The sequence below is a fragment of the Stigmatopora nigra genome, chromosome 7 (genome assembly GCF_051989575.1).
Source record: "Stigmatopora nigra isolate UIUO_SnigA chromosome 7, RoL_Snig_1.1, whole genome shotgun sequence".
Classification (NCBI taxonomy): domain Eukaryota; kingdom Metazoa; phylum Chordata; class Actinopteri; order Syngnathiformes; family Syngnathidae; genus Stigmatopora; species Stigmatopora nigra.
The window spans coordinates 7,305,163-7,331,697 of NC_135514.1; the positions used below are offsets into that span (position 1 = coordinate 7,305,163).

The following is a 26,535-nucleotide window of genomic DNA, read 5'->3' on the forward strand; positions in this document are numbered from 1 at the left end:
ATAGCCGCAGAAAGAGGGCTTGGTTCTGCGAGTCGTGGATGATCCACATCCCAAGCCATACTGCGACTGGAGAGGCGGTTTGCAGGACGCAGAGACGCAGGGGTTATCTCGGGAGCATCACTTCGGCTGAGCTTATGTTGGACTCACCCGTTGTTCTCTAACCACTCGCTCGCTTGTGAAAAACAACAACAAAGGGAAGTCAAGAAAAAATGGGACATTCCGCAATTGCAATTTTGCTGGCCGTGTTGTCCTTGCACGTATGTGGGAGCGTTGAGGTAAGACTATGGCGCAATCAAAAATCATTCTCTTTTCATTTTTTTTGAACTATTAATCACATCACTGCATTGTTAACATTGTCCCACTAAACCAGCATGCTCTCCCTTTTTTATTGCTGACTCCTGCATAGAGATTTAATTAGTAAATGCATCGTGCAGCCAGCAGAGTGATGACACAACACCTCTGTGACACTTCAATATCTAAAGTGAAGAGTTTTTCATTAAACATACAGAGGAGACATTAAATTCAACCTAAAAAAATATATATAGTCAAGCTGTAATGCGACTACATTTGACTGACTGCGTCAAGGAAAAGAAGGCCTGCATTTTGCTATGGAAGATGGTGGGAGATGGAGATCAAACAGCATCTCCTTGGCGCTCCTTCTGCTCCTGTCAAATTCAAGATGCATGCTTTACATCTGGAGATGATACCTGTGCTTTCTTGGCGCTGGATAAGATCATGCATATTCACATTCTATATACTTCATCCTGACTGAAAAGACATTGAAATTCTATTGCACATTTGATAGTCCCAGACTTCCCCGCATAGCATCAAAATGCATTCTAATTAATGGAGGCTGTACCGGAGGAGAATTACAATTGTGAAACTCGGGTCAATCTATGGGCATCCATCTTCATTGGGGATGTAATAGAGAAGATAGATGAACTGTAGTTCAACTGGCTACTTCGACCTCTCCCCCATCCAGTCCAACACGCATATGAGCTTTAGTGAACCTTTATTACATCCACTAAGGATTTATAATGCTTGGGAATGTTAGTTTTAGATGCAATGCTGATATTCTTACAATAATCTTCTCAATATGTATCATTTGATTAGACTGAACCCATTAGTGATGTAACAGAGAGAATTTTAGAAATATGTCTCTGGAGGACTAGCCATTTAATTACAATTGTATATGAAATAATTATGAAATAAAAATTGATCAGGTGCCATCAGTGAAAATGTGGTATTTAGCTTTTTTGGCAGTCAAAATTTTAATCATCTCATATCCTATTCAGGTTGATGGTAAGATCTAAGTAAAAGGCTGGCTATGAAATTTTCTAGTGGACATATACAGACAATTAACAATAAAAACTCACATTATGACTACAAAGGGAAGTCATACTAATTTAAATATGTGTAACATATTGTTCAGTTTGAAAGTGCAGGTTGAGAAACATTCATTGATGAACTTTTGACACCACTTGGGAAAATTTGCTGTCCTTTTTCACCAGAAAGATTTCAGTTTTTTTGGTGTTTCTGATACACTCATTTGATTTTGAAATCATGTGAGTCTTGGCAGAAGACTTCATCATCCTTTTTGTTATGGGAGAGATCATATTTGCTTTTTGGTGCATGTGTAGAGAGGGTGATGGCGACATGGGTTGAGTCACAATGTCTCTGCTCTAGATGACGTTTATATTCAATGTTCTTCTTTATTGCAAAAAATGAAGAGTGAATGAAGCCAGGTGCCCCTCCCTCCCCCCTCAGGAGAGGATTTATTTAATATTTATTTATTAGCCATCTTTGACAGTGAGCCTGTAACAGTGGTGTAACGTGCCTCCTTTTATTCTTAAATAATTTCACGTGTAAGAGCCTTAAAGGGATTACTGTGACGCCGAGGGGGATGAGAAGCAGCGCAGATACACAGAGCTACCCAGAAAGGTTTATATACTGAAGATTACACTGCGAGAGGGCCGGCTAGCTGGATTACCCCGCGTATTAGTCCTAATAGAAGTGTCAGTTTGCCTTGATTTACTCAACTTGCACTGGTGAAATGAATGGATGTGGCAAATTTGCTGTGATCCTCCTTTTGTGTTGCAGCATTTCAATTTATTACAGTGCTGAAATAAAAAAAATACATAATCTACATTTTCCTTAAACAAAGGTCACATTTGTTTAGATACGGAAGCACCTTATCCGGCTTGTCATATGAACAATATTCAGTTATGGCTTCACTTAGCTGTCAGAGAGGCCATTTAAACAGTAAGTGGTGCTCATCCTGACATGGAAGGTCATTTCTAAGAATATGACAAACATTCTCACCTTCGTAGAATGCTTGTGAACTTGTGATAGAGCAATTTAGTACAGTAATGCCTTGAGATATGAGTTTAATGCGTACCAGGTCACAAACAAGACTGATTTACTTTGGTATTGTTTTTTTTATGCTATGATCTGAATGTACGGCAAGAGATGTGTTCTCTTTTAGACTATAAATAACAACTTGGGCCCAAAGCAAGTTTAAAAGAAATGAATGCGTCCACAAATTAATCTGGTGCTCCACTAGTTTGTTTTTTTATGGGTTCTTGTTGGGCTGCCCTGCCAGAATTTTATGGGAATTGTTTATGTAGTCTGTGTTTGAGGGGCCTCCAGTCCACCCCTTGTCCAAAATCATCTGGGATTGCCTCCAACTTTCTTGTGACCCTAATGAGGACAACTGGGATAGAAAACGAATGGATGTTTGGCCAGTTTAGTTATTGCCTGACTCTGCCAAAAAATACTTCCGCTGGCTATTGTGCATTCTTTTCAATTCCTCTATCACATTCCTCCTTTATATAAATTACATTATGAATTTATTGTGACAAGGAATGGCAATTCATTTGAAGAAGACAGATGTTAAGAATATGCAGATTTAATTATTTGTTCTGAAGTAATCAATTATTTCAAAACTAGATTTCAGTAGAACAGCTTTCCCATTCAGCAGAGCATAAGATTGTCGCAGTTTGTAGGGTCCTTCGGTGATTAAAAAGTGGTGAAACGCCCCAAAAATATTTTAAAAATAATAATTTCATATTGTTTTACTTTTAAATTCTGAGAATGGCTCTTTAAAATTAACATTAGAAAATAAGAATAGTTTATGGCTCTCTCTTTTAAAAAGGTTCCCAACCCCTGATCTAAACATTGTTTGAAATAGCCACAATGGCAGTACAGGGGAATTAATAGTTTGCACATCTGACTTACGCTTCTGCGGTATGGAGTTTACGTGTACATGCTTGTTAGGAGGTGTGAATGTGAGTGTGAATGATTGTTGCCCATTGGGCATGTTCTACACTCCATGCCTAATGTCAGCGCCAGATGGAATGTGCAAGTATTTTGACATACCTCTTAATTAGTTAAATAATCAATCAAGGAATTCATGTTATTTTTCTACAGTGTTGTACAATTCTTGCAATTTGGGAGTAAGTTTAAGATGGAAGAACTTGATTTGAAGTCTAATGCCATCCTTTTTAGGTTAAGTTAGGTTAAATTAGGTTAGATAGAACTTTATTTCATCCCATATTCGGGAAATTCCGGACAGACAGAAGACACACAACACATTGTAGACCTAGTTAAAAAAAACTAAATACCAAAATGCAAAACAAAAAAGACAGAAAAGCAGCAAAAACACAAAACGAGCAAGAGCGAACTTCAGTAAAAAAAAAATACGACTGCTAGGAGAAATTCCCACACACTCCTTTTATAATCAACTCCATGCACTCGTTTAGTTTCTTTAGGTGTAATAGCCAGGAGTACCAGTACCATTGGCGACATGCTCAGAAGGAGCTATGTTCAATTATACAGTGATCTATTGCACCCAGACAGGTGGAGGGTCTGTCAAGCGTATTGTAGCGGCTGCAGAGGACAAGAGAAGAAGAATAGGGGGAACATTTTAGAGTGGCAGGAAATGAAATAAAAATGAGTGAGTCACAAAGTTGCAGGGTTGTCACCAAACAGCCGCTACCGCCTCCGTGCTCATCAGAACGAGCATGAAAATGTCAGGCTTTTCTCTGGACAGTCATACAGAATGGAGTGCCTCTCTCACGTCATTTGCCTTTCAAAGCAATAACACGACAGGATTTGCAAAGATAAGAAAAGAGGACAAGCAGGGTTTTTCCTATTACTCAGTCTTACATACACAAGAACATTCTTGCTTTCCCTTCACTTATTTAATTTTGGAGTTAAGAGATAATCAGGTTCCACTAATGGATTCCTGTGCGTTTGGTAATCTATTCTACTACTATATCTGAGTACATCAATCGCACCAGGTGATTTTATCATGTCTTACTTTGTGCTTTCTGTATCTTACTAACCCCCCCCCCCCCCCCCCAAACCCCCCAAGCTTTGGACACGAACACACAAACATGCAAAGACTTGGTCGGCTTAAACATGCAAGATTATAGTAAACAAAAAGCAATTAAGAAAATGTCCTGATAAAGGCAAATGCTCTGTGGTCTTTCTTCAACATTACCAAATTAATGTGAACAAAGCACAAAACAACTCTTTAAAATATTTTTTTCTCCCCTTATTTGTGCTGTTAGCCCCCAAAACTATAATATACACAAAGAAATACTCTTTGGCATGTATAATGAATAAGTGGTTGTTAAATTTCCTTTGCAAAAAAAGACAAAACCTAATTAATCTTTTTTTTTATCTTTAACAATGAAAAAGTCAAATAAATTCATGAAATTTACTTAGTATTTCCCAGGCCTAGTTTTAAATGTACTATAAAAGTTCTAAATCAAAGTAGTCGCTCCCTAACATTGCAAACTAATACATTTGATAAATACCCAACACGTTTTTTCCGTATAATTGTGAATGTTTGTCTTTGTAAGATTAGTGCACAAGGTCTTAACACCTTGCATAGCTTCCTCGGATTTCAACAGAACAGTTCAATTCAAGGTTGAAGTGAGATGTTTGGTCTTGCTGAAGCCAGCTGGAGGTTTGAAAGAAGATCCTTTTGAAAACATCTGCAGTTCACTGATAACGCTAAAAGGGTGTGTGTGTATATGTGTGTGGTGGCGGGGTATGTTAAATAGATAGAGGGCTGACTGGTGAGAGCCATAGCACGGTAGGGGATTTGAGAGATGAAGGAGAAAGAGAGAGAGAGAGAATAAGTGGAGGAGAATGTTATGTGGGTTGCAGGGTGGAGTGCATGCTAATGGAGACAAGCCCTATTTCAGATCCAGCAGCTGGGAGAACAGAGCAATCCATCTTTGTCATGAGCATGTTTTCATAGGTGGCTATGAAATGCTATCAAGAGAAGGAGAAATATTAAAAAGAAAATTCAAAAACAGACTGAAGAAAGGAAAAACTTGTTTTATCTGGTGCTGTGTATAGTTTGAAGACTTTAGGATGAGTTGTCCAGACACATCTCGAAAATTTTTAGGAAGAATAATGTCGCTTTATGCTGAAAAATACACCACAGTGACTGCTTTATATGAGATGGCCCTCAAGAGAGGCTGCATCCATTATTGAAGAACGTGGAAAGGTTTGAGCTACTGCTCGTCACGCACTCTTTTAGCAGGTTCATCACTGCTCCGAACATTGGAGGCAAAATCCCTGTCCTTTGTCTATCTTGACTCCCGAACTTGTTTAATCTCATCTCTATCTCTTTCCGCCTGGTCCACCACATCAAAGAATCATTCATTTGCACTTCCCTACATAAAACCAGTGACATTTTTGCTCTTCTTATGTCTTTCTTTGATTTTTTTCAGCAGATAATTATTTTCTTTTTTTAAATGAACAATTTTCCCATTACCCTGATTGTATATTGCAGGGTATATAAATAATTTTATCGCATCATATTTCAGAAGAGTGTGTAAAGATAAAAGTTGGTTTAATCGTATCACGTGACCCATCAAATCAATATAATGACCCAAATCCTAAATTTTGATCCTCCTCCAAATCTGGATTGACTGCCACAAAATCAATTTAATGACAAACATCGACATAAAAAAAAGGAAAGATCTCCAAATAAAAACTTTGTTGGCCAAGATTACTGTTAGAACTCAGGAAAATAGGTTCAAGCTTACATAAATACATAAAGTCCACTAAATTATAATATCTACTGTTGATTTTTTGGGAAATATATAAGGATTTTAGGTAGGCTTTGTAGCCTGAAAAATTCAGTGAGTGAAAATAAGGTTGCTTCTGTATTATTCATAATATGGCTAGAATTTTTTTTAAAAAGTTAACAATTGTGTTCATCATAGATCAAAATGACTATTTTTCCCATGAATTATTTAAGATTATAGTTTGATATATAATACATTAGAGGGAAATTGTAAAAATGTTGATCAGAGTTTAAGCAGATGCTTGTAAATTTCATAGTTTGCATAATCAAACAAAGATATTTACTATAAAGAGTTTGCAATCAGCATTTTAGCATCATCTTAAAGCAATAGAAAACACCTGGCTTACATCAAAATGACCTCCACTTAAAAGACGGTTTGTACAAATGCATTTCTTCGACCCCTGATAAGAGAAAATAATCTATATATCTTAAAAAAAAACTGCTGATTTACTATTCAAACGAATTTGATTATTTTTTTAATGGAATTGGGATTGTATTCGATTTATCCTGCTCGAATGAGAAAGTATTGGCTATTCCACGTTCCCATACTATAAGCGGTTCTGTGTTTGCAGAGACCAAAAACAAGCAATCTATAATGATAACAAGGTTATGATATTATTGATGTTTCACCTTTTGCTGTGAGTACACTGTATGGATCCTCTCGGTGAGGCTTTAAAGAGATTCTGTCATTTAAATGGCATGTAAACAAGCAGCAGGCAGGAAGGAAAGTGGAAGAAAGGAAAACAGAAACAATCATTAAGCAAGTGATCATTGACCTGCTGAGGCTGGAATTGCCAATCAAAATAAAAAAAACATATGCGGATTCTAACATGAGAGAAAATAGAGGGCGGAAGGATTGTTTACGCGCAAGAGAGGGAGTGAGACAGACTGAGTGACACGCAGGGAAGTCTTTAGGGAACCAGTTGCTACGGTAACACGGAAGGTAGCCTGCTCCTGTGGGTGGTGTTACCATGGAAACCAACCTCAGTGGCCAAGTGATGCTGAGTGGGGGAACATGAAGTAGAGGGCTAAAAATGAAAAGGGTGTGCAGGGGCAAGTGAGTAATGTGAAACGTGAGCGGATCAACTTTGTCTTCATCTCAACCTGCTCGCACCCATTTAGAGTCCCTATAGACATTTATAAAGCCAAAACAACGTATTTTTACTTTTAAAAAATCCAAAACATACTAACTAGAACACTAAATGGCAACATGGGAAAATGAACTTTTTATACTATAATAACCGATAGATACATGAGCCAAAGTTAACTCATAATTCCTTATTTCAATACGTTTTATTGGATGACGTCATAAGTTTTATGCCACTGATGGCACTCGGCAAACTGACATCACAACACATTCTGTTTATGGGATATACACTGAATCTACTGTAAATGAAAGCTTCTAGCGGACGGACTATCCAGGGAGTAGTATGATGAGATTTCAATTGAAAGTATGCATAAAAATGAGGGGTGAGATATATGAATGTTTTAACCCGCCTCCTCCTCTCTTCATACAGACTCTCCTCCCTCAGCAGGTTATTACATTCAATTACATGATATATGTATATACAGGGCACGGTGGATGTATGAGGTTGTCAGATTAATAGCTGACCATATGCATGCCTGGGCTTTTAGTGCAAAGGCTTTAAATTCACATTGAGCCTTTTATTTAATTTCCGTAAACATCAATTTGTTGTGGAGGCCATTAAAAGAAATAGGCCAACTTCCTGTATTCCATTTAATCTATGATAATATGTTATTATTCTGTCAATGTTTTGCTTCCACACAAGATTCCCACCGCTTGCAGAGAAAGTAGAAATTCAAAAAATAATCAGAAAAATCTAAAAATCCAATTTACAAAACCACTTCTGGAACGGATTAATTTTGTAAGTAGGGGTACCACTGTACCAAGTTTCTAGAATGCCAAAAATCACATTGAAATACTCACTCGGAAGCTAAATGGGATCTTTATGGATTTATACTAAATAATAGGTCCCCCGCCTCGTAACCGAAAGTCAACTGGGATAAGCTCCAGCACCCCTGCGACTCTTTTGAAGATGAGCGGTTCAGAAAATGAATGAATATCCTAGAGTAATTCACAGAATGAGGATCTGTCACAATACAAATTGAAACATTCACAACGTGTGCATTGATTAGTGAACCATCGTGGTTGTTTGCATTGTTTACGATTCAATCGAGCTGCAGACATGGTATTTGTGAGAAAATGATGGGATGTTTGAGCCGACCTGCAGTAGAGAAATCTCCGCTAAGCCTTTGATTCTTTCAATCCCCCCGAGGTAGCGCTTCAGCTTGAAATCACATCTGCGGGCTCTCAGTGTTCAGCATTAACATGTTGGCACTCCCATGTTATGTTGCTTAACTGGGAAGGAGCTTTAGCACCGTAGGTTATGTAATAGCACAAAATAAAATCCATCTAGAAAACTAGCACAAGATGAAATCTTTTTTTTTCTTCCGTCTGGCTAGATTAAAGAAATTCACATGCATTAATATTTGCAGCCTCCTTTTCTGTTTGGCTTCAAAAGATATTAGGCTTCCCACACTCCCAGCAAGAGGTATTGTAAGATTTGTTTCAAAATTTCCAACTCTGTGATTATGTCTTCGAAGCATGCTCAGTGGTGTCACGGATAAAAGTGACTCATAGCAGAAAAAAATCCTTTTGAAACATTGGTGGAACAGAAGGCTGCACTGGGATCATTTGAATATTACTCACTGGGTAAAAAAGGGTCAGAAAAGATTGCGGTTTTGTTATTTTGTTCTTTTGATTGTTCAAGGCGTTCATGGAAATGCATAAGGTGATAGATAGCCCGCACATTTGTGAAGTATTTAAGCAAAAGATAAGCATAAAGAGAGGGCATGTAGGAACATGAGTTTTTAATCATGAGTCATGTGAGTGTCAGCTTTGAAAAGTGAAGCTTCAGCCCCCTCGGGCATCAAGCTCGCTAGCAAGGCGCTATCGTTTATTTCTCGCAATTATGTGGGGATTCATTCATATTTGTCACTCCTGTCATTTGCCAAGTGTCAACACAGGAAGAATTTTTCACTATAGGTGAGAGAAGTACTATGTCAAAGTATCACTCACGGATTCATTCATATGATGTGATGTCATTAACTGTCATGTTTCAGGTCGAATTTTAAAAAGCCACCATAGAAGATATGGCATCAAAATGCCACTAGGTACTATAGCTGTCCATCAAAAAATGATTAATTTGCATGTCATTCCAGAAACTGAGGCAGCATTCACATTGCAGGTCAATTCCAATTTCTTTGCCCAGATTGGAATCATATATGGGTTTTTCTTCAATGCAGTGTGATCCAAATGCAACCTGGGCTCATTTGTATGTTGTCCAGAATGGAATTCTATACAACACCTCGTAAATATTGTCAAGAGAAGCTGGTTTGGCTACGATTTGAGGATCCACATCAAACTTAGTGATTAATGGGCCATCTGCTCCCACTGGCCTCAGCTGGAAGTTGGACTCTTGTAATCTGGTTTGATGAAGCTGGATTTAGAGAAGGCTATCGTTCTATTACATATTTTACCACCAAGGTTAAAAAGTGTGCTATTGTTTGAATCAACGGATGTACAATGGAGCCTCTAAAATATCAACACAGCAATTAGAATGTGAGGAGCCACGCCTCTCAACCACACACATGGAACCTCCCACTGCATAATTGCATCATGTCATTAATATAAATGACTTTTTTAATTAATTTTACTTCCCGTTGCTTAAGATAATGAGAGCAAGTTTGATAGAAAATTGACAGATGATTGAAAAAAAGCCACTTAAAATCATGCTCAAATATTCCATGGTTATTTATTATAAATAGCTTTACTTTATGTGGTTAAAAAAAAGCCCAAAACCGATTTGTATTCAAAATAGGAGCTTCTCAAATTAGGTTTAGTATTTGATAAACAGCTCCAAATGCAATGGCACAGTAAAAGGAGCATAATCCTGAAATGTTCCATTTACTCTGCTCTGAATAGAAACTGAATGTATTCAATTAGTCTTCAGTCAGAGATGGATAATAACGAGTTTCAATATTCAGAGTTCCTTCCTCCTGTGTCCTCTCGCTCAATGAGAGGCCCACAGACTAATGTTACCTCTCTCTGGTAAATGCATACTGCACCAGGAAGACGTCTGATGGACTCTATGAATAATTAACTAGCATGATTAGAGTGATGAAAGCTCACAAATCTATTGAGTCATTTAGCACTGTCCGCAGGAGGTGGAAACGGCTGCGCATTACTAATTGCGTGAAAGCGCTTACGAGGGAGACGCATCACATAGAAACTGCCAGGATGTAGCACAGACATAATTGGGGTCACATGACAAAAGGAGAATAGGAATAAAAATTGAACAAGGGGTGTTGAGATCAGGTACACCCACCACTCAACCATCTGTGAGGCTGGGGACCACAAAGATGTGCTTATTAGAAATGGCGCATGTGTGTTTTATAGAAAAATGCATCTTAATTATCTCTCTAGTTCCATTCTATGCATGTAAATGGACATTTCCGGTACTTTTCGGTCAAGACATGACAGGGCACCCTCAAGATAATACTAATTGGAGGGAGCTTTATCAAGCACCGTTCTTATAACCCATCCCATCCATCCTCCTGTCTGAGGTCATGAGGTCATTGTATGTGCTGTCCGTGTGGTTATTGGATGCGTTCCACCTATTGTGTCTCTCACGGTTTCCCTTCTTTGGTGTGATCAGCTGTGTGTATTTTGTAATCAACCCCTATCTGTCTATTTAAACCCCGTGTGTTTGTCAGTTTTTGTCAGATTGTCTACCTTGTCTTAAATAAGTTAGGATGTTTCAGGTTCCTCGTTTCCTCATGTCTTGCACGTCAGGTTTTTGTTATTTATTGCTAAGTGCTGGTTATTTTCTTGATTCACCAACCTGCTTCGGTTATTAAAGTTTTGTTAGTGCATTTGGGTCCAATTTGGTTATACAATGCCACACCTAACATGACAGTCTCAGCCTGGACTGGTCACTAGATGAATCACAAGCCAAATAGAGACCCTGAAAATATTCACGCCCTCACTGAGAACCTATGTTACATGCCTTTTATTACTATGTGTGCACTATAAGGGAAGCTTTAAATCTCACTGTACTTGCATAATGACAATAAAGGCATTTAGTTTAATGCACAGAAGTCAAGTGCTACACAATCAGTCACTCTGCACTAGCCATTACTCATTGTCGGATGGAAAAGAGCACTCTATCTATAGGCAATGGTGTTACAGGTCACGTGAATGTATTGAACTACATTTCAAATTCCACATGTTTGGTTCAGTCCACTGGCGTACCATTTTGTTGAGGCTTCAGTCCTTGCAAAATATATTTCTACCGCAATTGAACTATCCCATGCAAAAAAATGAAGTCAGGGTGCCAATACCTTTAAAGATTTAACCACTGGTTTGCTAGTGCCATAGAAGCAGATGAAGGGAGGAGAAAGATGATATTTACTACTAGTATAAGCATCCTGCCCACAGTCATCGTCCCCCAAAAGAAACCCAAGTGGGAATAAAATTTAGTTCTAACCTCAATTTAAAACTAACAAGCAGGTGTGTGCCCCGCAGCACACTACAGTCTGGCACGTGTCTGCTCTAAAACAGAAGACATTTTTTTACTGGCAAATATTTACAATATATATGAAAAAAATCTTCCTTTCACACAATGGGGAAACATAAATAATAGTTTGTATGAATTATTACTCCTCACTAAGTACTTTGGCCAATGAAATTTTCGGAATACGTTACTTTTGGAGGTAGGACATGAAGAATAAAAGTATTGAATAATGTGTTTTTGGGATTTCAGTACCAGAGAGAAACTGAATTATGTATATAACATTTTGGAATAGAAACACACACACACACATACCTGAAGTGGATTGTAGTAAGTGACAAATGATGGGTGGGTTTTTTCTGCTCCGCCTCTCTTGCCCTAGCTTGCCTGCCATGGCCAAGAGATTGCATCATTAAAGAGGATGAAGTCATACTGCAACAGAAGGGTAGAACAGGTGCTGCAAATTTAATTTGACCAGGGGGGATGATGTCTGAGAAAAAAGAAAAAAAAGAAATCTACTCCTCTAGTCTGAAGTCATACATTTCTCAATGTCTGTTTAATTTCTGCCGCAGGAAACTGTTGCATCCGTGTATATCCTTTAACAATTAAACAAAGTCATAGCCACGCATCCGTTGTACAATGTATTTGCTTCATTTTAATATTTTCCCTGTGGGAAAATTTGGTTTCCTAGTGATGCTTCCTGCCATGGAAATATTGAAGAGTGCAAATAATCATGTAGCATTGCCGTTAGTGGAAAGGAAAAACCACAGACGCAAATAAATAAAAAAAATGCACAATGCGAAGTATAAAGTTAACGCATATCCCCGCTTTTATTTTTATTATAAGCGGACTCTTATTAATGACGCAATACTCTTGTGTCATCCAACTGGCACTATTCACTCTCATCAGTACCACAAGATGATAAGCAGGACTCAAATGGCTTAACCAATGGCCGCAGTCTGATTTGTCTGCTTGCAGACTTGTCCTAAGCTTCTGCCACAACATATTAAGTGACGCGAAAACAATTATCAACCAGATAATTAAATATGTTTCCTTTAAAAAAATGTTCACTAATTAGCCTATTGTTCACATTTTTGTCTTGGAAAAACAATATTTTGCAATCTGTTCTGTGGTTACATAGAAACAATAAAAAAGCATTACCGTATAAAAGATGTTTTTATAAAATTTGACAACTTTCATTTGTAGGGCTCTTATTGAAATTTACATATAGATGTCTATTGCAGCAGTTAAAATGTAGACAAAGAAAGACAGATATTTTCAATAATATTAGTCACTTGTAGAAATATTATAGTCTAATAATTACACAAACATGGCAATGGAGAAATTGCTATTATAGATTTGTTTGAAAATATGATATTGACTACATTCGGGAATAAATTTGACATTAAAGTAATTTTACATTATGGTTATGATACAGTAGGCAGTCCAAACCAGTACGCATATCAGGGAGTACTGTACTTAGTCCATCACTAACCGAAAGACACTTTTACAGTTTAAGTGTATTTACATAAACATAATGCTATTTTGAAACTGCAGATTCTGGTTTGGTTTTGTTTCAAAAATAAAACCTGGCAACATTGAAAACCTGATTGAGGAAATTGTCATGCCTATCTGCCAATCTCAAATCACATAATGCTAAAAGGAAAGGAATTAAAGGATGAATAAATCACCAACCATATATATTTTTTAGCCTTCTTCATCGGGTCCCTATGAACAGTCTACAAATAATTAAATGTTTACATTCTATTAACATAAGAGGATCCCAGAGCCAAAAGCTTATTAAACTTCCACCGGAACTATCACGCAGATTGAAAACCACTAAGCTGTAAACAAGACGAAGATTGCCATTTCCAAACATTTATAGGGCATTATTATATATTATTCTATGAGTGATGATTTTGTATTTGGCTCTTGCCTCACAGCATGTAGGGATGCGTGTGATTTAACCAGCAAACTAGGTCACAAACCAGCAGGAAGCTTTCTACATGCATGGTGGGCAGCTTTGGGACTAAACTGGTAAAAATAAATAACAGAGCTTTTTAAAACCAGTACTTTCCTAACAGGGTTGATCATGATAGCGACCCCTAAGATGACCTCTCATCAGTCTGATATGCTTTGCACATGGGGTCAGCAGCCTGGTGCCCCTGATGGACTCTTATTGATTGTAAGGGGGAGTGTGGCAATACAGTTGCAGTCACGCCGCATTGATTTTTTGCAAGTGCACAAGTGGAAAGTTGGCAAAATGAGAGCGCTTGGACCAGGGGGAACGGCCTAGGTTATCTTCTCAAATATCCGGAAGTACTTTTTCTTGGAGGCGTTGACCTTCCCTTGCCTTAAAAACAGATCATGACCCAGACATCAGCTCAGCAGCTTTGCAAGACAGCAACCTCAGCAAATATACATTCCGCAAGCAACCCCGTAGTCATAGATACATTGTCAATAATACTCTTATTTTACTTTCTAAATTAGCTCCTCTGAAATGTGACTTGATGAGCTGCTACTTGTAAGACAGCTGGCATGGGAGACGTTTACTGCCAATATGACGATGGCAACAAGAACCAAGATCCAAAAAGCTTTTTTATTGGCTGTCGAGAGCAGATATTTTAGGTGGCAATATTGTTGGAAAGCCCACGTGATAAACAAATGAAAGTATACACAACGCAAGAGACATTATGAGATACTTCCACTCATTTTCTCTCAGCATAAAAGACATTTCTACACACACTATCTTATGTCCTACCCTAAATGACACAATTAATCCAGTTTCAACATCTACAAAAACTATAAACTCTATACATTGCCTTTGATTAGCAGGATAGCCCTTCTAATATTGGATTGGATTGGATTGGATAACTTTATTCGTCCCGTATTCGGGAAATTAACTAGACTGCCGCAGTGTGCTGACCTCTTGATCTTATCTGTAAGGGGGGTCAGTTTGAGGTCTCTAATAGAGAGCACTCTTTGTCATAATTCAATTTGAAGACTTTAGATCAGGGGTTTCTAACCGATTGCGCAAAGGGCTTCATTTTTTTTAGTTCTTCCAACCAACCATAATGGTTTCCCTTACAATAATTAGCAGCCAACTGATTACATTTGCAAGACACCAGATTGGAGAAAATTTCTCCTCTTGTTCAGTTCGAATAAAAACCACATTATTGAAAAGACTTATATGCCGTGTTCGGCAAAAATTCAGTTTTTAAAATATAAAGCAAATATCAAACGTCCAGAAAATTATGCGATTAATTCATCTAATTGAAGAGATCCAATACAAATATTTTTAAAAATTGGCCTCCGAGGCTATACCTGGCAAATTTCATTGCAATCAGTAACTTGAGTTGCCATTTTTCAGGCTTTCAGCCTCTAATTATGATAATAATAATAAAATGAATGGGAAATTTCTGCAATTGGATAGCAACCAATTCAGGGTATAACCTGCCTAATCTCCATAATTAGCTGGGATAGTTTTCAGATCAGCCTCTCAAGTAGATTTGTAACGTCCATTTTTTTTAATCACAACATATGATAAAAACTCTACTATATTGTGTACTAAAGATCAACAATACAGGAAGATACTGTGCCCATAAATGGTACCAATGTTTTGGTTACAATCTCTTTTCTTATCATATAATTTCTACTCTATTAAATGACTCAGAAGGCGAGTTATACAAGTTCACACCAACACACCACATCAAGTTAATTCTTCATGAGCTGCCTTTTCATATAATATTACACAAAGATTTGCCCTGCTAAGCATTGAATGGGATTTTACAATTGCACTCATCGGCCTGGACTATTTCCCAAGGACCAAAGAAGTGAAATTTTAACAAACCACACATCACAGCATAACCTTTCCGAGACATTCAATAATTTGGCTTTTGCTGACTACGCGCGGAAGAGGGAACATTCTCAAATTGGTTGACCGCAATATGTACCGGGGACACCTGTAAAGCTCCTATTTGTTCATATTTAATGTGTTTTCCCTACAGAATTTAATGTAAAATGATGACTATGAATTTTAATTAGGACTTCAAACAGTTGAGTTGCAGCCGGCCCAGTCAGCACGACTCTTTGATCAAGCATCACTCTCCTATTTTTTTTCTACTTACTTTCTTCCTGGAGGCAACTCTCTTCTAATTGGCTCAGCAGAGCTTCCAGCCTCTGTGTCATCTTTTTCTCCATCTTTCAGTCCCTCTGCAGACATGAAAAGATTGCCGTTGTACAAAGGGGCCTTTTACTTCAACCGGGCTGTTGGAAAATTGACTCAATGTTCAGCCTCTGCTGTAATAAATTCTCTTCACTTCTGCATAATACAGCGCAAACCGAAATGAACAAGCCACTGTTCTCGGCACCACAGTGAAGAAGCACAAAAGCACGTCTACCAAAATTATTCCAAATCCTTGCTTGCGCTGAATTATTGCTTTTTCTCATCTTGCTGTGTGCAGTCTTTTTAATGTAGTGAAGTGGCTCATCGGTCAATGAGCTCAATTTAACACCAGCCTCCCAGCTTTAGTGGCTGTTTGCCCCTCGGTGTGTGCTCCCCCGAGCCCTCCCTGAGTGGTGGCAACATATTCCACAATCAATAACAACATCCAAGAAAGAGGAGAGGCCTGCTTACAAAGAAAATTATGATTTATACACTGTATGTTTATTAAATTGTTCATATCTACATCCTGCACGCCTCACCCTTCAGTGATCCCAACGAGAAACTGGCCTTCTTATTGGCTCTCACTTCCCATTGCTGTAGGCTCTTCTTTTCAAACAGAAGCTATCAATAGATCTCGCCTTGCTTGGAGTTCTTTCGATATCCTATTAAAGCTCAATTCTCTTGTGCATTAGCTTAACTTTGCCGTTTTGATATGGCACTCTCGGTCAGTGGCACACTTCTCCGGGTTTATCCCTAAAGTGCATTTACCAATTATCCGTGTAGCCCATTTCTTATCATCTCTCACTCGGTTTGTATCGACTCATCCTCCTTTTTTTGTGCCCCTCCCTTCTTCTGCAGGCCCTGTCCGTGAGCGAAGTTAACGGGCCTGGCCCGGAGGTGGCCGAACCACAGATTGCGATGTTCTGTGGCCGTCAACTGCTACATATGAACCCACAGACGGGCCAGTGGGAACCGGACCCCCAAGGCCGCAAGGACTGCTTCAAAGATCTCAGTGAAATTCTTTCCTACTGTCAGGAGGTAGGACCATGTGACAAAAAATAAAACAATTTGTATCAGTGGATCCTTGTGAAAATAAGCACAATGACTAAATGAATAACCCTTTCAGTTCCATATTCTTTTTAAATAAACTGGATGTTTTTGGAATGCACATACTGTAGAATAGTTTAATAATATGTAGTCATTCATGAAATTGTTCATGATTTATAATGTATCTTGGATTATAATTCATTTTTCATATAGCATTGTATACAACATAATCACATTCCATGATTAAAATCAACCAAGTTATCCTATATGGAAAAAAAAGGGGCAACTAAGCGCCACCGTGCGGCCACAATATGCCCATGTAGAACCAAAACAGATGGAAAAACATCATTGATGTCACAAGTCAGTGATTTTCCCGGTTATTCATATGAATCTAAATCTATTATTTAAGTCAGCCAATAGGAATGTGATCCTTTCTATTAAAATATTCAACAGACGCCTTGCATGAAGTTTCAAATGTGCACGAATCTTACCCTCATGCAGTCTTTTCCTACACACCCAATTTCCATTATTTGACCCATCTCCTTGAACCTGACTTTTGACCAAATGTCCCCTTCCCTCCTCTTATCTCTTTTCCCTTTGCTCTTCCCATCCATTTCTCTTCTATTTGTGCATGGACCTGCACGACCAGATCTACCCAGCGCTTTCCATCTCCCACGTAGAGGAGGCAAAAAGTCCTGTGAACATCCCAAACTGGTGTAAGAAAGGCTGGAGCCAGTGCCAGGCGCGCCCTTTCATAGTGGTGCCCTATCGTTGTCTAGGTAAGAACCAAACTATAGTGCCAATCATCAAAAAGTATTACATACTACATTTGTTATGAAGTGAGGTTGACAAATAAAGCAAATGACCTAAAGCACAGGCGTCAAAGTGGCGACACGGGGGCCAAACCTGGCCTGCCGCATCATTTTGTGTGGCCTGAGAAAGTAAATCATGAGTCCCGACTTTCTGTTTTAGGATCAAATTAAAATAAAGATTATAGACGTATATTATATTTCCTGATTTTCCCCCTTTCAAAGCAATAATTGCAATTTTTAATCCATTTTTTTTCTTTGTGTTTAGTTCAAAAATCATTTTTTTAAATCTAAAAATATATTTTAAAAAAAGATAAAATAAACATTGTTTTAGATCTATAAAAAACTGAATATTGAGGGCTTTTATTCCATTAAAATAAAAAATAAAAAAATCTAAATATTATATCTAAAATGGTCCAGCCACCCTTGACCTAAAGTGTTATTTCTTGTGTGTATAAACTTGACAAACCCGCATTATTATAAGTGTGTATAAAATTGTGAATTTGCATACTTACAGAATTATTGTGTGTCACCGTCCTTTGTATGAAGGTCACATTGTCTAGATGATTCCTGTACTTTTAACTAGACGTCATCAACACTAGACCGGAATACCTGGAAGAAATGGAATGACTTAATCTCACATTCACATACACATCTGTTTATTCCTGTGTTGTTGCAGAGGGCGAGTATGTGAGCGAAGCTCTGCTTATTCCAGACCGATGCCGATTCCTCCACCAGGAGAAGATGGATGCTTGTGAAAGTTATGTGTACTGGCGCAACACTGCAAAAGAGGTGAGATGTATATCTGGTTTTGTGAATGTTTTTTTATGTTTTATAGTATTTATTAGTGTTGCCCCGACATATACTAATTGAGCAGTAAATTGAGATCATTGGTTTTGGGGAGTACATACTAAGAAATAATGTGCCATTGGGGTGCAGTATGTTTGTTTGTTTTTTAGATTAAGTTACCAAATGCCCTACCCAAGATGGCCACTGCTTACTGCTGTAAAAATAATTCATTGCCCTTCCCAAAATGATTATAGATGTCCAGTTATATGGCATCCAATCGATTGCCACGATCATAATTATGTGACAAAAAAGCAAGTATGCAGTTGTTTAGTATTAAAAGCAGAACAAAAAAATGTGTACTCTGTATTTTCCGGACTATAAGTCGCATGTTTTTCATAGATTGGCTTGGCCTGTGACTAATACTAGATTGCAAATTATATTTTTTTGACCGAGCATGGTATGAGTACAGAATCGGCATTTTCTACACCACAGATTGGCTGTCAGAATCAGGATCGGAAGCCATGACACCTGTGCAAGACTAATGCGTATGGGTTAAAGTTATCACCATTTATCTTTCTCCTAAAGGCTTGTACTGTAGACAATCTGGAGCTTCACAGCTACGGGATGCTTTTGCCTTGCGGAAAGAATTTCCGTGGGGTGGAGTATGTTTGCTGCCCTGGACGAAGCAGCGGCAAGCCAGAATTGGAGGAAAGAGAACTCCTTGCTGGCCACCTGACTTCATATAATAGCGGGATTTTCAATTCTGAGTAAGGAACCACTGATAGATTCAGCTTGACCACTTAAGCATACCTAAATATTTGATCACCAGCCTTTATTTCCACAGTGTTAAAGTGACGGCACCCACTCCAAGCCCCACCCCTGACACAGACGTATACGAGACGGACATGGAGGATGATGATGACGACGTGGTGGAGGAAGAGGAGGAAGAGGAGGAGGAGGAGAACGAAGAAGATGAAGATGAGGTCGATGAGGAGCCGCTGGAAGAGGACGACGAAGAAGAAGAGGAGTCCAATGCAGTGAGGAACTCCGAGAAGTACGAAAACCCCATCGACTCCGGTACCTACCAGACGTCTGATTATCTGGACTCGTCATATGATGAAAAAAGCTACCAAGCCACAACTTCGCCCCCTCTGTTGAAAGAAGACAGCGGTAATCTACTCGCCTCATTAGCTATGAACTCCATCTTCTATTGAATTCTGTACATTGGCTTTATCGGAAAAGCAATGTGTGAATATTTTCCACATGCCATGTGTCATTTTCATTTTTCAAAGGCAGCCAATGTGATGTCATTTGTCCCCATTTGCCTTAACTGCAGTGACAACAACTCGACCCACAGATGGCATGGACGTTTATTTTGAGAAGCCAGCGGATGACACGGAGCACGCCAACTTCCTGCGTGCCAAAACAGACTTAGAGGAGCGGCGAGTGAGGTGCATCAATGAGGTGAATTTCACACAGAGGACCAGAGATGTAATCATCTTGACAGTTAATTACCATATATTGGGGTGGAGTATAAATCACACATTCATCGTTAGACTGGGCCTGCAATTTTTTGCCAGGGTTGGGCCTTAGAGTCTGAAAAAAAGCGCAAATAGGAAATATTTCCTACTGGCATTTTACCCACACAGGATTCAAACCCCAAAACTTAGAACTATGAGCTAGATGTGCTGCTTATTCCCACAGTTGAAATTTTCCAGAGTTCAATGGTTTGTGAACCATTAATATAACACGGTAATTACTATGCCGGTTGAGGTTTGGGGCAATTATCTGCTAACTCAAAAGAGATAGACTATAAATAGCCATCACTACTCACTATATTTACAAGAGCTAAAACTGAACTGAACTAAAGTGTTTGAGCAAAGCTGATTATATTTCACAGACAAAAACAACATGCACACAGTGGCTCTTATAGCTTTGCTCTGCCATTTTGTTGAAATTTGATGTTATCACAATACATCCTGCAAGATTTGCATTTATAGACACATTCTTGAATTTATCTGTTCGACAGATCAGCTAACAGCCTCCTTTGCGGTAAAGCTTGTTGTTTTAGAATTCATTATAGCATTTATTCACATTATTATAACACATTTTGTGATTGGAGTAGGAATAAGTCAGTCCACCTCTGTGGAGTGTCCATGTTCTTCCCGGGCCTGAGTGGGTTTTCTCCGGGTTCTCCAGTTTCCAAAAAACATAAATGATTGGACCTCTAAATTGCCCCTAGTTATAAGTGTGGTTGTTTGTCTCCTCTTGTCCTGCAATTGGATGACCACCAATTCAGGGTGTGCCTCGCCTCTGGCCCAAAGTCAGCTGGGATAGGCTCCAGCACCCTCCACGACCCTAATGAGGATAAAGCAATTCAGAAAATGAGATGAGAGATGGATGGTGAGATAAAAATATCTACATGGGATATGAACACTTAAAGACATACAGCCCATTACCCTGTAAAATGCCAGAAATATGCCATAGGTTTCAAACCAAGGGAGAAACTAGCCACTAATAGTCAAAAAATTAGTGATGATTAAGCGGTTCAGAAAATGAGATGTGAAATGTGTTGGTTTTCAAAGATCATGAAGGAGTGGGCGGCAGCAGATAAGGGATCAAAGTCAAAGAATCTGCCAAAGTCAGAGCAGCAAGCCCTGAATGAGGTAAGCGCATCTTTGAACATGTCAGGTTGGAAATTGCTGGGACGTCTTGCTCAACCTGGGTTTTATCTGGTGATCATCTGTCTGCAGCACTTCCAGTCTGTGCTGCAGACTCTGGAGGAACAAGTGGCGGGCGAGAGGCAGAGGTTGGTGGAAACGCACTTGGCCCGAGTGGAGTCTATCCTCAACAACAACCGCCGATTGGCTCTGGAGAGCTATCTGTCTGCAGTCGAGTCTGATGAGCCACAGGTGACACATACATAAATATACTTAAAAGTCACATGCATGGAAAAAATTACCGCCTTGATGTCCTTGCAGCCGGAGCGCGTGCTACAGGCTCTCAAGCGCTATATGGCCGCCGAACAGAAAGACCGCAGACACACGCTAAGGCACTACCAACACATTGCGGCTGTCGATCCACAGAAGGCTGAGCAGATGAAATTCCAGGTGCGGGAAATAAGCAGTTTAAGAAGAAAAAAATCAAGAAAAAGAATCAAGAAATCTTCTTAGAGCAGTTATTTTCTTGATGAAGAGGTGGCTTTTTGTATAAATGCAAATTGATCCACTTTCCTTTTTCTAGGTGTACACACATCTGCATGTTATTGAGGAAAGGATGAACCAGAGTCTGGCACTGCTCTACAAAGATCCTATTTTGGCTGAGGAGCTTCATGATGATATCCGTATGTCACCGCCACTTTTGTATTTTTTAAAAACTCCACAATTTGTGGTAAAAAAAATAAGTTTACTATGTGGTCGGTCCCTGTAGAAGAGCTTGTGAGAGCAGAGCGTGGAGATATCAGCGAGCTTATGACTACGTCTTTTTCTGAGACACGCACGACTGAGGAGCTTTTGCCAGCTGATTGTGAAGAGGAGAAGGATGACGAGGAAGAAGAGGAAAGGGAATTCCAGAATAGGCCTTATCCTCCTCGCATTGGTATGTACAACAGGTGTATGATGACACAGCTTTTCACTTTTGTCTTTCTTTGCTAATATTGTCGGTCCTTCTTTCCACAGATGTGCAGACTAATAAAAAAGGTGAACAGGGATTATATATCTTTCTTAATGATGTGTTTTTTTGTTTTGGGAAGATATCATGGCCCCATCATTTTGGGAACATTGCAAAACTCAGATTTACTTACAGTTTTGTTTATCCTCATTTGATGTTTGTTTTGTGTCTGCAGCGGATGAATATGACTACGCTACATCTGAGAAGACTCCGACTTATGAATATGAGGAAAAGGTAAGATTTTTTTTCATTAAAATTCAGCTGATCTTTAAATACATTTTGTAATTTGCTTTTCTTTCCGCCCAAATTTAAAAAAAGGTGCCTAATTCAGCCGTCTATATAAAAAGATCCTGATAGTTTGTGTCTGAACTCAGATATTTAATAAATATTTGGTACTGTTTAAGAAAGTTTGATGGTTAATAGGCCAAATATTATTTTATTGAAATAAGAATGAATGTATTTAAGCATTAAAAATTATGTCAGGATCAAACTTTAAAATGAAATAAATTATTCAACATTATTGTTGAATGTGGTTGTAAAGTTAATCATTTTTGTATATTGTTATTTCTTTGTTGTTATTCAATCAATATACATATTATTTAGGGGAATATATTCATGATATTTGTGATATTGTAACTTGGTAGAATTTGTAATATTGTGGCAAAATTATAAAGTACATTTTATACAAACATTTTGGAAAAATAAGCCAATTTATACTAGATGAATTAAGCAGCCACTTCAAAAACCAAACTCAGTATACTGCATCAGAAACCTTAAAGTCAAATTTTTACCATGTTCACTTCAGCATTTTTTTAACCCATCCATGCTGTTCTGACTTATTCTGTTCCCTATTAGATTAACACCTCTGTGGAGCTCAAACAAGTTGTCTACAAGCACGATGAGATTGAGAGAGATGAACTGGTAAGAAAGACATAGCACCATGATCAATGTTCAAGTAAATATCTATCGTCTTTTTCCCCCCTCATTTCCACAGCAACCTGATGCCTTGGAGACATTTAACCGCGGTGCCATGGTGGGCTTGCTTGTGGTAGCTGTGGCCATCGCCATGGTGATGGTGATCAGTCTGTTGCTCGTGCGCAGGAAGCCTTACGGCACCATCAGCCACGGTATCGTGGAGGTAGGATGACAGGGCCAGAGAAGGATAGCACAACCTTTGCATGACATTTAGTTTCCGCATAAGGTCAAAGCTCATCGCTTCCAAACTGAACAGAATCTTAATCAAACTTGGGAGACAGAATGGTCGTGGTGCAATTGTTAGCTTGCCTTGTTCTGGTAACAAAGGATCTGTTGTACGGTTGCGGGCTACGACTACTTGTTGTCAAAGTGCCCTTGAGCAATGCACTGAACACTCATTTCCAGAACCTCACATAGTAGCCGCACAATTGGTGTGTGAACAGCTTTATTTATAGAAAATTATATTGATATATGTAATATTTAGCACATTGTCATGTTTTAAAATTGTCCTGCAATAATTCGTATGGATGTCTCAAAGGCGTATTTCTGAGTCACCTGATTTTGAGGATCTGCTGAGTCAATAGTACTTCAGAAATATATTATGGATGGAAAAAATCATTTTCAAAATTGTTTTCTTCTTTTTGTTAATACTTAAAATACATCAATTTGTGATAAAATTGGAATATATAATTGATCGATCGCGGACATCCCGACTAAATCAATTAAAGTAGGAGTCACAAAATGTTCCTGAAGGGTCACTCAGGGTCTTGTTTTTTGTTCTATCTAACCGGAGTGTTGGTTTTTGTTCCAACTGATCCTGTAGACACTTACCAAAGAGGTTTCTACTAAAAATAGCTGTCCCTGACGGCAAACAATTGATCCCACTTTTAAGACATCAAATTGTTTGCAATGAAATCCTGCAACTAGCGCAGTTCTTTGTGGAATAGTTTGGAGACCAATAAATTACACACAGTGACCATCTTCTGTTTATATGCCTATGAAAGTAACTAGACTAGTTTGCAATTATTAAGCTCATGTTTGTCCCTAACAGGTGGACCCTATGCTGACCCCGGAGGAACGACAACTCACTAAAATGCAAAACCATGGCTACGAAAATCCTACTTACAAATTCTTTGAGCAGATGAACTGAGTTTGTAGCATATCGACTGTTGGTTTTGCCCCATCGTCACGTCACGGTGATGCACCAACCACACCGCCTGTAATGGATTGACAACACCGAGATCGCATCAATTTCTTGGATAAACTCAGTCTTTAGTCAAAACCTAATGTAAATGACCAACGGCATCAACCATCATTACCAAAATGTGAATAGTGAAATAGGACGCCTCACTTCTAGTAATCTTCTTTGGATCAAATCAGGAGTCACAAACTCCAGTCTTTAAGGGTACTTATCCAGTCTGTTTTCCATGTAGCCCTCCTTAAAAACTCACCTGAATCAAATGATCAACTCTAGAAGCCCAATAGCAATGCTGGTTCTTTGATTCAGGTGTGTTGGAGAAGGTGAGATATGGAAAACAGACTGGTTAGGCGCCCTCAAGGATCAGAGTGGGCGACCCATAGATTAGATCCTGCCGCGCACTATAGAAAAAAATTCCCACTGAAACAACCCCAGAGTGACATAACTTGACATACCACCGAACCATAAACAGAATGGCGCCAAATGCTTTTTAAAATTTATTTTTGCCATAATCAACCACATATGGTTTCACCTATTGTAGATATAGTGTAAGTAGTACATGTAGATGAGTGTGATAGGGCAACCTGGTCATCGTTATTTAGCACTAAATTAAGGAAATTGATTTTCGTCAGAGATTTTTGAGCTCGTATAAATATCATTCAAATTCAGTTTTGAGTAATAGCCCTCAAATGTTTTGATTTAATTGGATAATATACAGGGAAATGTTCCTTTGAGTTACTTTAAGTTTATTTGTACTGCCACCTAAGTAAGTGTAAAATAGAATATAGATTTAACAAGAGCATGACAACTCTATGTATGAAGCTGCTGTAACTATTTGTGTCGTTGCCGTCACTGCTTCTTAAAAAGTCGCCATTTTAAAAGACAATGTAAATAACATTGGGTTGTACACTTAGGCCCCAAATGATTTATACCTCATACGGCTTGTGAGCAATTTGTAAAACGTTTTCTGCACGAAACTAAAGATTATTATTTTCTTTATTTATTGGGTAATTTTCTTTTTTTAACTTTACATTTGATTAATTCTTTTCCCGATTAAAAAAAAAATCATCTCCAGATATCAAAAAGCACAATAGGTGGATTTGGAATCAGTAGGGCCAAAATTAATTATCTAACTTTTAACCTCGTGTCATTTTTTTTCCAACCAGACGATATCTGTTCACTTTGTCAAATGTATGATTCATTCAGGGCATAAGTGTATCCTCCTAAGCGTCAAGTAGACGTGTCTGACTCATTGGTGTGAGGGAATGTTACATCAACGTAGTGCGTTGTGCTGTAAACGAGAAGGAGAAGCATTTTCCTTACATGGCTGATTGAAAACGGACTGTTGTAAAAAAAAAAAAAAAAAAAAAAACCAGCACAAGACGACACAGTAACTTCTTTCTGAATGTATTTAAGATAGTTGTTGAGATTCCATTCTCTTCGTTACTGACTTTATTTCGCCTGCTGCCATTCCCAGAGTAGTGACGTCAAGCCACACGTCAGGCATTGACACTCATCATCACTTAGGCAGTGACACTCATCATCACTTTGTAGCAGCCTGCTCGTTATTCGTCTGGTGGGAATCAAAGCCGAGGAATAAAATAAATAAATAAATAAGGCCGAGGTGTAAAATACGGAGGGCAGTATATCGTGTTGGTGTGTTGATTCAATCCTAAAAACACAGCACACGTAGTTAACCTAGAAGTAGTGATAGTATGTCATTGAGCTACTCGTCTTGACATCTTAATATGGATTATAAGAGCTTAATCGAAGCTTTTATCCAGTCTTTTTCCTCCTGTCAGCCTTGTGCGTGTCAGTTTATGAAGTCACTGAAGAGGGTCACGTTGCGGGATGTACAGATAAAGCAAAAAATAAAAAAAATACATAAAAAAACACACACACACACAATGGCGTTGTGATGGTGTGTTTCACAAGGCTGGTTGTGTTACGATGGGTCAAAGCCTTTGTATAATTTGTACAGCTATGTTAGTGAATGTCCACACTTTAATGATACTACTGAAATCATAGATGAGAATAAGCTTGCCTGTTTTTATTTCAAAATTGACAAAACCACCACTGAGGGTTCCCTACCAGCATTTAGCAGACGTAGTGAGGTATGTAATACCGTATTTACCCCCCAATCACATTTATACATGTATCCTCTGTTCGGTTCTCTCCCC

The 26,535-nt window shown here is 38.5% G+C and overlaps 1 protein-coding gene across 1 annotated transcript; it reads left to right on the forward strand.

Moving 5' to 3' along the window:
* aplp1 (amyloid beta (A4) precursor-like protein 1) lies at positions 1 to 24,603 on the forward strand. The gene is made up of 17 exons (XM_077721581.1): positions 1 to 275; positions 16,727 to 16,906; positions 17,565 to 17,694; positions 18,404 to 18,516; positions 19,099 to 19,280; positions 19,358 to 19,683; positions 19,850 to 19,977; positions 21,099 to 21,179; positions 21,267 to 21,425; positions 21,495 to 21,623; positions 21,757 to 21,856; positions 21,943 to 22,110; positions 22,191 to 22,211; positions 22,358 to 22,416; positions 23,038 to 23,103; positions 23,177 to 23,320; positions 24,209 to 24,603. The coding sequence occupies exons 1-17, from the start codon at positions 210 to 212 to the stop codon at positions 24,305 to 24,307; spliced, it is 2,151 nt and encodes a 716-aa protein (XP_077577707.1). The 5' UTR covers positions 1 to 209; the 3' UTR covers positions 24,308 to 24,603.
* The last annotated feature ends 1,932 nt before the right edge of the window (positions 24,604 to 26,535 follow it).